The sequence below is a fragment of the Orcinus orca genome, chromosome 9, assembly GCF_937001465.1.
Source record: "Orcinus orca chromosome 9, mOrcOrc1.1, whole genome shotgun sequence".
NCBI lineage: Eukaryota > Metazoa > Chordata > Mammalia > Artiodactyla > Delphinidae > Orcinus > Orcinus orca.
The window spans coordinates 13,800,290-13,814,703 of record NC_064567.1 but is presented as its reverse complement, the minus strand read 5'-3'; the positions used below and the strand labels follow the sequence as shown (position 1 = coordinate 13,814,703).

The 14,414-nt window shown below is 45.6% G+C and overlaps 1 protein-coding gene across 2 annotated transcripts in view; it reads left to right on the top strand.

Annotated features, from left to right (window-relative positions):
• Positions 1 to 14,414, top strand: part of TBXAS1 (thromboxane A synthase 1) — a 149,592-nt gene that overhangs the window by 73,317 nt on the left and 61,861 nt on the right. For both annotated transcript variants that reach the window (XM_004272141.3, XM_004272142.3), the window contains exon 5: positions 1,259 to 1,375. In XM_004272141.3, the coding sequence (XP_004272189.1) occupies positions 1,259 to 1,375 (117 nt within the window). The remainder of the gene's footprint in view (positions 1 to 1,258; positions 1,376 to 14,414) is intronic.

Here is a 14,414-nt window from a genome sequence, read left to right as displayed (position 1 = left end):
CTTGGTTCTAATATATAATTAAATCCCCCCAGATACTTTGCAGTTACATATTATAGGTTATTTTGAGTGTTCATATTTTATCAGAAAATTATCATTTTCCTCTGAACAGGAGTTTTTACAAGGCTTTTGAGTTAACGGTGGCTGGCTTCATGTTTCAACTATAATTAAAACAGTGAAAAGAAATAGCAAAACCGTATATCACATGCAGTTCTGAAGAATGCTTTGTCCTCCAGTCCCCCTACTTCCCCTCACCCTGCAGCCCTGGGGCTCAGGGCTCTGAACAGCTGTGAGGGCCCCCAGTTTTGACCGTTTGGTGGGAGTAGGTGGTCTTAGGAAAGAAGAGACTGGCCTGGGAAGAAGGGATAAGGAGACCTCATTTTCTGTGTGCTTCCAGATTCAGCTGGACTGTCTCCTTCTCAGAGAAGGCTTCCTGGCCATTTAATCCCCTATCATTTTCTCACCTCGCTGCCCTTTCTCCCCCTTCATAACACCCACTTTCCCATGAAATGTAATGACAGCTATTTGTTAGTTTAGGAGGTAACTGTCTGCTTCCCCACTAGACTATCAACTCATTGAGGGTCAATGCAATGTCTTCTCTATTCAGCACCGTATAGCCAACTTCTCGTGTATATTAGACATTCAACAAACATTCGCTGAATGAGAAGAACGAGTGAATGAATGGGAGAAAGAACACAGAAACATCACGACAGGAAGGAGTTCTCTTGCAACAGCTCTGTTGGGGCATATGCTTCTGAAGGACTCTCTTTTTCCCCTTCCCCTCTCCTCCCCCCACCCCCAGGCATATTCCAAAGACCCAGACACGAGTCTGTCAACTCCTGGCCCAACCTAACCCATCCAGCCACACAAAACCCCTTGCCAAATAGATCAGACATGAAACTCAATCCCAGGAAAGACGAGCCCACCTCCAAGAAGCCAGCTGTTGGGTCCTCCGGGAACCCCCACTCTGCAGGGGGGCTGCAGAACACACAGACGCCGCTGAGTTATTTACGGTGATAACCAGAGTCACAAGATAGAACTGGGCCAGCGGCGCTTTCCCATCTGCTCCCGGTGGGTCCTCGGCCATGGATCTAGAGACCATTGTCCATGAGCTTTTATATTCTTTACATCCTTGCAAGACAAGTCTCCTAATTATTGGTCACGGGTGACTGGAACCAGAGTGTTTATCGTGGACTGTATTGCCACCCAGGCGTCTTGGGCTCCCTTGTGTCCTAACTCTCTGCTAATCGCTTTCCACCAGGCATCAGGTTTGGAGCCCAAACCGGTAGCCAACAGTGTCCTGTTTTTACGTGACAAAAGATGGGAAGAGGTCAGAAGTGTCCTGACGTCTGCTTTCAGTCCTGAAAAGCTGAATGAGGTAAGACCTGGGAAACGCAGACTCTCTTCCATAAAGAGCAGGTTTCCTCTCTCCAGATTATGATGGGAGCCGGTTCACTTTGCGTCACTTGTCCGTTGTCCCGCCCGCTATGCCCGTCAAACCTCCCTATTATTCCCAAAGCACAGGAAACTGTACTGGAGTGTCTACCCTTTCTCTAGCCCTCCGCAGCCCCAGTTGCCATGAATCTGTAGTGAGTCAGCAAGCACTCAGGGCACTTCTGCTAAATCCCAAGGCTCTGTCCCGGGCACTTTGGGGGCACCCAGGAGAAAACTGGAGGGGCTCTCCTCAGACTTTCATGTGTAACGGATCACCTGAGAATCCTGTTAAAATGCAGATTCTGATGCAGTAGGTCTGGGGTGGGACCTGAGACTCTGCATCTCTAACAAGCTCCCAGGTGACGTGGATGCTTCTGAACAATGAACCACACTTTACATAGCAAGGAACTAGAGAACATCTTGAAATGAAGGTGAGCTTTGAATCAAGTCTGAAATAGGGAAGAGATGGCCATGGATACGAGGATGTCCTTGGGCAGAACTCTTGGGAGGGGGGTGGGCATGCCCAAGTTAATCTTTGTGGCCAGGTCAAAGGGCAAATTCTCATTTACAAGATGCTCTTAAACCCGGGGCTGCCGCCTTCCCCCACCCAGGGACCCACCCTTCCCTACCAGCTGTATAAATAAAACTTACTGTTTGTCCTGCTTCCTGACCAAGTGCTCTCACACCTGATCCTCACTGATGGCCCCTCAATTGCTCATCTGGCTTTGATGCCTGTTCTGAATTCTGCAACAGCAACAGCTCATGACTGAGCCCTTGAGCCCTTCTGATGTGACGTGGCTGAAGGGTTGCCTCGGTGTGAGTCCCAGGTACATGGGAAACTCCAGAGCAAGTGCCCTTCCAGAGTCAGCCACCACATCTAGCTGTTGCAGAACACCTGGCCTTGGAGTGGCCTGTCTTCAGTTCAATACATGAGAGCTACTCTGAGCTTCAACTCAAGATGTTCACCCATATGGTCCTGCTGAATTCCTCTAAGTCTTCTGAAGTCCCCCAGAAGAGGAGAGGGTTCCAGACTTCATAATTAATCCCATCCAAATAAACTCAGAAACGAGAGATCCTGCCCATCCTCAGTGAGGTTTTTCTGTTGTTTTCTTTCCTCAAGGCGGTTTTGATTTGTGTTTCCATACGTAGCCTTTACATAGCCAGCTAACACTCACACAGCTCTTACCATGTGCCAGACACCACTGTAAGGCTTCCTGTTCGTATTAGCATACTTAATCTTCACCACATCTCTGTGAGGTAAATACTATTATCAATCCCATTTTACAGATGAGGAAACTGAGGCCCATAGAGATTATGCACTTCACATCACATAGCTAGTAAGTGTGGCAAAGCCAAGGTTAGGACCCAGTTCCAGAATGCTCTTAAGCTCTCTGCTTGACTGCTTCTCCTATCTTGTTCTGAAGCTCCCTAGGACTGTCCTAGGGACTGTCTGGAGGGTGGTGGAAGGGAGATGAAGCAAATGGGACGTCTTTGGAAACCTAGGGGTATCAGAAGCAACACTCCTCCGTTTGCTGCCTAAGTTTGGAACCAACTGAGGTACGGAAACAGGTTTCAGACAGAAACCTCCTTTCTCACTGGTAAAGCTGTTTGAGAAATACAGCCTGCCTTCTGGTGGTGTGGGCTTGCTAATGCTTCACCCGGAGTGGGCAGCTGCAGCCTCCGCCCCAGCAGGAGGGCAGCTGAGAGCGCACACTAACATGCCCCCCCACCCCGTCCCCCCAGGGCTGGCCCACGCAGGCTCAGTTCCTTCTTTAAACGCCTCGGCCTGATAAGGGAGGGCAGGACCCAGCCTTTCTCAGCCTCAGGTACACACTGGAGTCATCTGGGGAGCTTTGCAAACCATTGCTGTCTGGGTCTCACGTCTAGATTAAGTTGGTTTGGTTTGGAAGGCAGCCTGGGTCTGAGGGGATCTTACAGCTCCCCAGGCGATTCTGATGTAAAGCCAGAGTTGGGAACCACCACTGGTAGAAATTACCCACAAGGAAACATGAGGAGGGGGGTATCCTGCTACAGCTGGAACCAGGAGCCCTGCGCCACAGTCAGCCCTGTTATATACTGAGGTTTCATGCGAGAATTTGTTTGAAGGAAGGGCCTGCTTCTTTAAAAAGTTGTAAAGCATTATTTGGGTCACCTTTATTACACCTAGTCACTAAAATGCTGAGTTAACCAAAAGGGGAAGGCTGGGGTGGAGAGGTAGGTAAACCGTGGCTTGACATAAGGAGCTCCAACACGTTGCATCCCACTTCCTCATTTGTGAGTAAACAATGACTTGACAATGCTATAGATACAGAAAGAATCTTATCATTTGTTAAAAAATAAATTGATGAAGGGTATCTGATTTTTTTTTTTTTTTAAGTAAGAAAGGAAGTTTTTTTGACACTGAAGAGGAAAAAAAAAAAAAAGAATCTTATCAGGGTCTAGATTTCTTTAACACCCTACAGGACACACTCCAGAAACTGATACAGCATCATTGCCCAAACAAATTCAGGGCTCCTGAAGTCCCAAGCATTTTCTCCTTTTGGTTCAGAAATCAAATTCTTAGCGCCTGAATTAGCTGCAGAAAATAGAGTTCCTCCAAGTGGTTCATAGCACTGAGACGCCTAGTAGCCGTAAATAAGAGGAAGGGGGAAGGGAGGGGGAAGGGAGGGGGAAGGGAGGGGGAAGGGAGGGGGAAGGGAGGGGGAAGGGAGGGGGAAGGGAGGGGGAAGGGAGGGGGAAGGGAGGGGGAAGGGAGGGGGAGAGAAATTTTCATAGACAGATTACCCGGGTTTTGCTTCAGATCTAGCTCATTGTTTAACATATTCTACAAGTGAACTTAAAGCTCCATTGGAAATCATCTTTCTACTCAATATAGTTCAGTTTAGGTTCTTGGGTTTCTGTTGAAAGGATGCCATTCCGGAGCAGAGTTAGTCACCCTCGTCCCCACCTGTGGAGAATTTAGACCTGGTGAATTTAAGGTGTCTGGGAGGCATCTAAGTAGATGCATCAGGCAGAAGTTGGCTGCAGATATAGAGCTCAGGAGAGAAGGGTAGGAAAGATGGTCATCAAAAACAGACAGGGGGCTTCCGTGGTGGCGCAGCGGTTGAGAATCTGCCTACTAATGCAGGGGACATGGGTTCGATCCCTGGTCTGGGAAGATCCCACATGGCGCGGAGCAACTACGCCCGTGAGCCACAACTACTGAGCCTGCGCGTCTGGAGCCTGTGCTCCGCAACAAGAGAGGCCGTGACAGTGAGTGGCCCCCGCTTGCCACAACTAGAGAAAGCCCTCACACAGAAATGAAGACCCAACACAGCCAAAAATAAAAAAATGAAAAAATAAAAACACAGACAGTGGCCACGGGGATATAATATACAGCATAAGGAATATGATCAATAATACTGTAATGACTTTGGGGACAGATGGTTACTAGATTTACTGTGGTGATTGTTTCATCATGAATGCAAATGTCACACCAGTATGTAGTACACCTGAAGCTAATAGTGTACATCAACTATATTTCAATTTAAAAAAAAAGAAAATTTTTACAAGAGAGAAAACACAGGGCTTCCCTGGTGGCGCAGTGGTTGGGGGTCCGCCTGCCGATGCGGGAGATGCGGGCTCGTGCCCCGGTCCGGGAGGGTCCCGCGTGCCACGGAGCGGCTGGGCCCGTGAGCCATGGCCGCTGAGCCTGCGCGTCCGGAGCCTGTGCTCCGCAACCGGAGAGGCCACAACAGTGAGAGGCCCGCGTACCGCAAAAAAAAAAAGAGAGAGAAAACACAGACATGGGTGAGGTCACCCCAGGAGTGTATATAGCATGAGAAGAGGGCTGGGGAGAACCATATATAAGTGAGGGGCAGAGGAGAGACCTACAGAGATGACTTGGGAAGAACAGCTTGAAACTGAAGTCCAGGAGAATGTGGAAGGGAAACGCTTTTCAAGGAGGAAGGAGCAGACAAAGGTGTTAAATGCTGGTTAAAAAGAAAGGAACATGAGGACTAAAAAGTACATGACAAAGATAATAGTTTTCAAGGGTTAAGCCAATATCTGTGTGTTTCATGCTCCATAAATCACGTCCTGGATTTTCTCTCCCCCACGGAATCATTGCTTCAGAAGGAGGCGGCAGTGGGCAACTTCCAGAACGAGGAGGTCTTTGCTCAGTTTTGCACATGAGGCTTTCCTGAGCCCTACTGAGACAATGGTCTTGGAGTTGCGAGCTTTGTTGGGAGTGAAAAGTTTTCCTAATTCCTAAAGCAGCTCTTTGTATATGAAGAGCAGGGTTTGAGGCTCTGAGCAAGGAGTGTCACTCTACACCAAAGCGTAGACCGGATGGAGGATCTTCCTATCCTACGGAAGATGGGTGGAGGGGAGAAAGATGGGAGGGCTGGTTGCCAGACGTCAGTGTCCTGACTGCCTCCTCCTCCAGCGCCCGGGACCCTCCAAGTTTCTGGATGCTTCCCTGGACTTTAACCTCACATGGGCTTTCCCTTTCTAGTCACTTGTTCTCAAACCCTGTGTGACCAAGGGCTGCGCCCAAATCACCTAGTACCCTTGTTTAAAACACATAATTCCAGCCACCCCAGGACCTACAGAATGACAATTTCTAGGGCGACTGAGAATCTGTATGCTTTACAAGTGCCCTGGCACGATCCTGGTTAGAGCCCTGTTGGAAAGCACTGGCGGTGCGAGTCCTCCTCTTGGTCCCTCGTCTGACCTTCTCAGACCCACAGACTCCCCAGGCTTGTAAGAGCTGGGCCCCAGAACCCCATCCTCCTCTCCTGCTTTATTTTTCTCTGTGGTGCTATCACCAGCTAACATTCCATTTATTTTACTTATTTTTTCTTTATTGTTAACTGTATAGCATGACACACATAACGGACACTCAACAGTGATTTGTTGGATTGGAGGATGGATGGATGGATGGATGGATGGATGGATGGATGGATGGATGGATAGGGAATCACAGAACCAAGAAGCTTTCTACCTAAGGATATATGTTACAACTGAGATAAAAGGGAAACAAGAGGGAAATAATTTCATCAAAGAAAAATTACGTAAGAGGATGTGGCCGCTTGTTGGCTTTCTCTTTAGAGGGTCTCAAGTCTAGGCATATGTAGAAACAGAGAAAGCAGGTCACAGAGACGCAAAGAGGAGAAGAAGGCTCCCCGAGGGCCTGGGGCAGAGGAGACAGAAGAGAGAAGCTCGGGGAACCCATGGGAGCCCGCACTCCCCCGGGACATGGGAACCTGGCTCAGTTTTCCCACAAATAGCTATGGAATGTCAATAATCTCCAGTCCTTTCTGAATTAGTAAGTTGCTTTGGGACTTTTATTATCAAACTTGAGAGTTTATTCTTGAAATAAAGATGTGTTTTCCCTTGGAATTCTGAGGCTTTTTCCTTCAGCCCCTGGCAGCCTAAGTTAAGTACTTTACTCCCTGTGACTGTAGGTGTCATTAATATTCATAAAGTTCTGGATGGCACTGTCTTTATTTGTGTGGATTTTAGGCTGTCTTGGCCAACAATGCCTGAAAGTTACTTTAAAATTAGCATTCTATCATGAATCCATGGTTTTATTTAAAATAAAATTGGTTTTGGGTTTATGTCTTACCAGGGATAATAGAGAGAGAGAGAGAACCAGTGAGAATTTGATGGGTGCATCCCTGATCCCGGAAGAGACCATCAAAATCAGAGTCCAGTGACAGACAAGTTATTGGGATTTATAGGAAAGGATGGCTGAGCATTGCTGGGAAAACAACTGATTTTTCTATTAGAAAATTCTGTCTGATTAACCTATCGGAATTTTCACCCCATCTCCTAAGAGGTTAATTGTTTTTAAAGGGACAACCGGGAGGCTTACTTGGATTTTTACAGACTCTTTTGCTAGATTCTTTATCAAAGACTATTAATAAGTAACGCTGGGATTGTGTAAAAATTTATCATGGGTCAGGCAGTAAATAGATCTAGTTTCAAGAAACAAAACTGGGGCTGAATTAATCCTTCTCTGAGGAAATACATAAATAAGGGGATTCCCTGGGGACCCGGGTTAGCACTAATTTTATTTTTAAATTTTATAATTCATCTGAGAGAGGGAGACGACCATGAAATTTATGCATTTGTATATTTCTCTAAGTTCTTCTGGTTTGAAAAATATTAAATCAGTTGGAGTAAGTTTCTAAGACTCTTCTAAGATTGGGTAAGTCAGCACAAAAGTGTCAGATAACCTTCAGTGTAAGCAAGACTAAAATAATACATTTAGGAGAAAAGCATGTAAACCGTACTTATATGATGACGAACTTCAAGCTATGAATAACTACCAGGGAAAAGGATTTGAAATTGAGGATTGGAAAGGCCCCATGGTCATCTAATTCAGTAAAATATTGTAAACGGGCTTCCTCTACACATAGGGATTCACTGTGCATATTAAAAGTTTGGGGGGAAAACTGCAGTAAATAAGTCTGTTTAATTTTGTTTATTCTGGGTTCAAATAAGTTTTCAATAAGTGAAAACATGGGGCGTTAATATCATAGTCGGCTACTGAGAGAAGTGAGGCTTTTGAGCACCATGCCTTTGGAGGCAGATGCATGGGGAACTCCATTACCAAGTACTTCTAGCAGAGACCAAGCTCCACATTGGATGGACCACGGATCCACCCCAATACGGCAGCTCAAATCTTCTCAGTCCTCAAAGCCCCATAAAAGTGGTGGACATTTGCTCATTTGTCCAGAGAACTAAGCTGATGGTGACCCACTGAGTGGATAGAAGAGAACTGGCAGCTCCAAACAGGAGAGCCTGAAGCTGGCTGTGTGTGTCACCCAAGAGTAAGAGCAAATCATATCTCTGCACATGGGGACTCAGCTAAAGAAAAGTCAGACTAGACTTCCCTGGTGGTGCAGTGGTTAAGAACTGCCAAAGCAGGAGACATGGGTTCAAGCCCTGGTCTGGGAAGATCCCACATGCTGTGGAGCAGCTAAGCCCATGCACCACAACTACTGAGGCTGCACTCTAGAGCCCGTGAGCCACAACTACTGAGCCCACGTGCCACAACTACTGAAGCCCGAGCGCCTAGAGCCTGTGCTCCAGAACAAGAGAAGCCACCGCAATGAGAAGCCCACGCGCAGCATAGAAGACCCAACACAGCCAGAAAAAAAGAATTAGCTTCAGCATTTTTAATGACCTTTAAATCGCACATAATAAAATCTTGATTGACCAGACTATTTATTTAAAAAAAAGAAAGAAAGAAAGAAAGAAAAGTCAGAAAAATCAGACCTACAGGGAAGGCTAGTGTCCCTCCCAGTCACTGCTGATCCAGCTCAATGCCTAAGTTTTCACTTTCATACAGATGTTTCCTGTCAGGAAGACACAGTCAATAATGTACGAATCTTAAAGACGGAGACAGATGTGGTTATTATTCCCTCTAGGCCTTTCCTGCCTTGGAGAAGACATATTGCTCGGGGATGACTACAATTTTTAAAAATTTAAGTTGATCTGGCCAGCTTATGAGTAAATGCCTAGCCATGACCATTTCAGAGCAAAAGTCTTTGCAGAATTACAGTCATCATCACAGTTCAGTTTGGCCTTTAAATTTTCACTGTAAACGCTTCAGACAATCACGCACGAGGGCTTCTGTCACAGAACATGGTCTTCCTGCAATGTTGGAGCAAGCAGCTTTCTCTGGGCTGCATCTGCCTCCAGAAGCCTATTTTTAATATTTGCTTTTATTTCTTAATCCTTCCAGACAATAAAAATGAAAGTCATTATAACCAAGTATGGCTGTGGTAATAAATACTTCAGAGTCCAAAAATACATTGTCCCTGCCTGACCAGTTGCCCAGTTTCCAGAACGTCTAGGTATTTATCTAGCAGCAAGAGACCATTATCCTGCAGCACAGTTGTATTCCACTGACACCTAGTCTCCTAATTAAAACTGGTATAATGATGGACTGTTTAAATTCTGGTTAAACATGTTCCTTTTCCATTTGCATTCAAAAGAAAACATACTCTTCATCATGGGCACCCCATCCTGGGTTATAATTTGGTTTTCCTTTGCCAGCATCATAATGTCACTCTGACTTGCCGCTGGTTAAATCTAAAAGAGCATCTAAACGTGCCTCCCAGCTTGCCTGTTGCTTGGCAACACCAGTGGCCACCACCTCATCAGGGTGAGTTCTCATTGGTTACAACTCTTGACAGGAGCCACTGACTTATTAGAAATGACACTTGATTATTCACCTAGATGGCTAGAGCTGATACTTACCAGCGGGAGATTTTGCATAAAATAAGTCATGGATATTTTTAATATCTGGGTGGCAGAAGGAGGCTACAAGTTTCGTTAACTGGTATTAATTTTACATTTATTAGTCACCAGTTTAGAGCACTCTAACATATTACTTTTCTATTTTCTAATCCAACAATATGTTTACACACCATCTCCCATCTCCATTAGCTGACCCTTATTTATTCAGAAAATCCCCCCTCTGATGAGTTCCTAAACAGCATTATAAACAGGTCTAAGAATGCCAAACAGAATGAAACATTAAATTCATAAAATTCAACCAATATTTATCAGCTCCTGTCTTTAAGGGGTTTATAATGTAGAAGGTGCAGAAACTCCTGCATTATTACCAGGACAGTGACAGAGCGCACATCTTCTCTTGAGCATCAGAAACCACTTTAGGGGGCAGGGCGGGGAGCAGCATTGGAACTGAGCCCTGAAGATCTTGCTGAGTTTTGACGGAGGGAGAAGGTGCGTTGCAGGTGGAATAAGCGGCAGGAACAAAGGCATCTAGACAGAAAGTACAGGGTGTGTTCAGGGACTAGAGCAGTACAAATTGGCTGGAACACGGCGTACGTGGAAGGGATTAGTGAGGAGAAACTGGAAGAAGACGTAGAGGCATGGAGTCGGCTGTTCTGTGTCAGGGGAAGGCTTGGTACAAACTTCACTGTAGAGTGAGGAGCTATTAAATCCTTGAAAGCGGCGGGGAGTAAGGAAGAGGGCTTCCACTTCAGCTGTTTAGCCTCCAAGATGCCAGACGTCCCCTGGACCCTGGGGTGGAGCAGGGAAACCGCAAGTGGTCCCTCTGGAGTCTCTGCTCTGCCGTGGCCCCCAGGCGGGTGGCTCCCAGGGGCCGTGTTTGATCTCAGAGTGGCAGCCTCTGCTCGGGCTCTTCTCTGAATCTCTCTTCGTGTATGGACAGGTGCGGCACCCAGCCTACACACCATCCATGTGGGGGGGTGGAAGGGGGGGTGGGCATCTCAGTTTAGAAGTCTGAGTTGACACAGGAGAGACACTCTCCCTGCTCAGGAAACGTGTCTCCCCCCAGCACTCAGGCTGACTCCATTCCGCAAACTTCCAGGAGCTCCAGAGGCTTAACTGTGCGTGTTTGCTTGCTTTTCAAGTTCATGGCATCAGAGCTGCATTGAGCAAAATTATAACCTAGAAGTTAATTAACTGAGGAGCAAAAGGAATGTGGATGCTGATTTTGGAGAAAAAAGCAACAAGCCAGGAGTCAGTGGATCTGGAGTCTCACTTTTATTAAATTATGTAAGCATAAATATAATCAGATTCTGCCTTTTAGATCTTTATGTAATTCTGAAGTCAGTGCGTCAAACAGATGCCAAAAGGCCTTCTTAGGGATGGCATTGCTGGAGGCTTTACTGCCCCCAACTAGGAAGCTGCCTGCTCTTTCCATGGTCCCCAAGCAACTGTCTCAGCTGCTGCTTAGTGACCTCGGAATCCTAGCGTGTCCATGGAAAGGGACTCTGCAGCTCATTGCAAATAGCCCCTCAGTTGGGAGTGAGTGAGGACTCAAGTTCAGAGAGATTCAAACGACTCGTCCAAAGTAAGAGGTAGAACCAGCATGGGTCTCAGGTCTTTCATTCAGGACCAGCTCCCAGCAAACTGCACTGCATTCATGCTGCAATGGAAAGAGCACCTCACTCTGTTAACGTTTCTTACACACCTTCTATGTCAAGGCCCTCAAGGAATATTCAGTCATCCTGTTCTACAGAGTCAACTGAATGTGTTGCACTGTGCTCATTTTTAACAGAGCAAATACCAAAAACTTCAATAATACATGACAACATACAACAGTTGCCAGAAGAGGGTGTCATTGAAAGTGTATTAGTTATCTCTTGCTGTGTAACGGATTACCCCAAAACTTAGCTTAAAACAACAACCTTTTATTAGCTCATTGCTTCTGTGGGTCAGGAATCTGTGCATGGCTTAGCTGGGTGCCTCTGCATCAAGGTCAAGTAGTCAAGCTGTTGGCCTGGGCAGTGATCTCATCTGAAGTCTTAACTGGGAGGAGATCTGTTTCTAAGCTTACTCACATGGTTATTGGCAGGATTCAGTTCTTAGCGGGCTTTGGAGGGTAGGATAAGAAGCTTGTTCTATGTCCTAAGAGCAGGCAGCTTGTTCTATGTCCTAAGAAGCTTGTTCTATGTCCTAAGAGCAGGCAGCTTCCTAGTTGGGGGCAGTAAAGGCTCCAACATGCGATCCCTAAGTCAGTGGGAATCTCCAAAGAATTTTAACAAAACATTGCTCAGATGACAAGTATTTTCAGAAGACCAATCTGGTGACTGAGTACAGGATGGATTAGAAAGTGAAAAGACAGGAGGCACTTTCAAAAATTGTTTTCTTAGTACACCTATGTGCCAGGCACTACACAAGGTACTCAGACTATAAAGATGCTTAAGATATGGTCCTTGTTCTCAAGAATCTCACAGATGATCTCATAGATGATCTCATAGATGATACCTCATAGATGATAGCTATGTTCCAGGCTACAGGCAGCAAAGCCTGAATTAGAGTGGTCCCTAGGGAGAAAAAGATGAAGGGACAGATGTAAGAGAGGAAGTGATGTTAACATGGTGAGGCAAGACAGGTGGATCCAATAGGACACTGTCCGCGTGGAAGAAGAGAAGAGAGAATGATGCCAGGCACCCCAACCAGTCTGGGAGCATGGGACTCTTCCAGAGGACAGCCGCCAGGCTCGGAACACTCACTGCCTTCTAAAACTTGCACACATTTTGTTTCTAATCTTGGACACAACTCTTCAACAGAGGTATTATTATTCCCATTTTGCAGATGACTAAATAGACTTATTGAGGTTAAGCTATTTGCCCATCACACAACTAGACAGTGCCAAGGAGAGGAAACCTAATTATTGGCTTTGAGTGTTTTCTCTCCCCAGGCCAAGTGTATTTTACAACTTCAGAGTCTTAGCCTCGAGAAGACCTCTCTACCTCCTGGAATTAACTCTATTGTCCTCTGTCTACACCTTGATTCACACTTCCTCAGACTCAGTCAGTAAAGATTCCATTTTTTTTTTTTTAACTAAGCAACTATACAGTAAACTCCAGGTGAGCAAGGACTTCCTTCCTTGGGGAATTTCCTTCCCAGGCTGCGGATGGTGCTTTTTCCTTGATGGTTACTGCTAGTTACCAAAAACCTGACCATCCGTACACTCAGCATCATCTAGAAAAAAGATAACCAGGGGGCTTCCCTGGTGGCGCAGTGGTTGAGAGTCTGCCTGCCAATGCAGGGGACACGGGTTCGAGCCCTGGTCTGGGAAGATCCCACGTGCCGCGGAGCAACTAGGCCTGTGAGCCACAACTACTGAGCCCGCAAGCCACAACTACTGAGCCTGCGTGTCTGCAGCCTGCGCTCCACAACAAGAGAGGCCGCGACAGTAAGAGGCCCGCGCATCGCGATTAAGAGAGGCCCCCGCTCGCAGCAACTAGAGAAAGCCCTCACACAGAAACAAAGACCCAACACAACCAAAAATAAATAAATTAAAAAAAGAAAAAGAAAAAGATAACCAAGTGAGAGGTGAGAGATGCAAAATGGGAAACTTTATCCCCAGGCTTGGCTGCTGGACTATAATCCTTCCCCCAAATCATTCTTTTTAATCATTAATTTAAAAATTAATAACATTAATATTTTTTCTGATTATGAATATAACATATGTGCATTAGGAAAAAAATGTGGAAAAAACAAAAATAGAACTCACTCATTATCCGACAAAGAAGATGAAACAGAACAACCAAATGAGAGTCTTTTGTTAAGATCTGTGTGATGATAGCATTGTGCATTCATCTGTGCATGTGTGTTTGCACAAGCCACCTATGCCTGCTTGTCTGCAAATCTAGGGGAATAACTGTGGGGTTTGTGGATTGTATAAAGATGATTGCAAGCCCATCAAAGAGAGCTTTTGTTTGTATGCAACTCGTGTAAGAGTAAATATTCCATAACTGCTTGGGTATAAGGCAAGGAAGCAAACCTGAAGTGATGGTATTGTCCAACATACAGATCGTGCTCCAGTGTCTTACAATATTTTCTCTGCATCGCTTTTTAAAACATTTTTCATATTACATGCCCCATCTCATATCACATTAACCTAAATAAAAATGTCATTATCCATTCAGTTCAACAGATAGCAGGCAGAGTGTGGTAGAAATTATAATCACGCCAGCCGATGACAAAGCATGCTAATCACAGCACACAGAAGAACTGATGGTGGGCAGCTGGTCCAGCCTCCACTTTGCACTGTCCAGGCATACGATTGGATGCAATATGGAGAGACCCCTCTTTACCTCTTTATACACAGGGCATGCTTCTGAAGAGCTGCATGTAAATCAAATTTTATGTTGCATCCCAGTTTTGTTGCATGAAAGAAGCTTCAAGTTTGATATCTAAAGAGACTTCCTTTCAAACAGTATTCTTCGTTTTGCCATGTTACTATCCCTCTGAAATAAATCTAAAAGACATTTTGGTATATGAGATTGCATTAAGGTAGAGTTCACTTGAACCGCTAATTTTATTAAAATAATGGAAGGAAGGTAGTCAGTGAGCTAGTCGTAGCAATGTGACTTAGATAGTACTAACTTCTCCAGCATTAAGTTAGTCAGAGATTTCCTGAGAGTAAAAGCCTAGAGGCTACTAGAAGTGACCCGTTTGCCCACACTTTTGTACTGATGGATTAT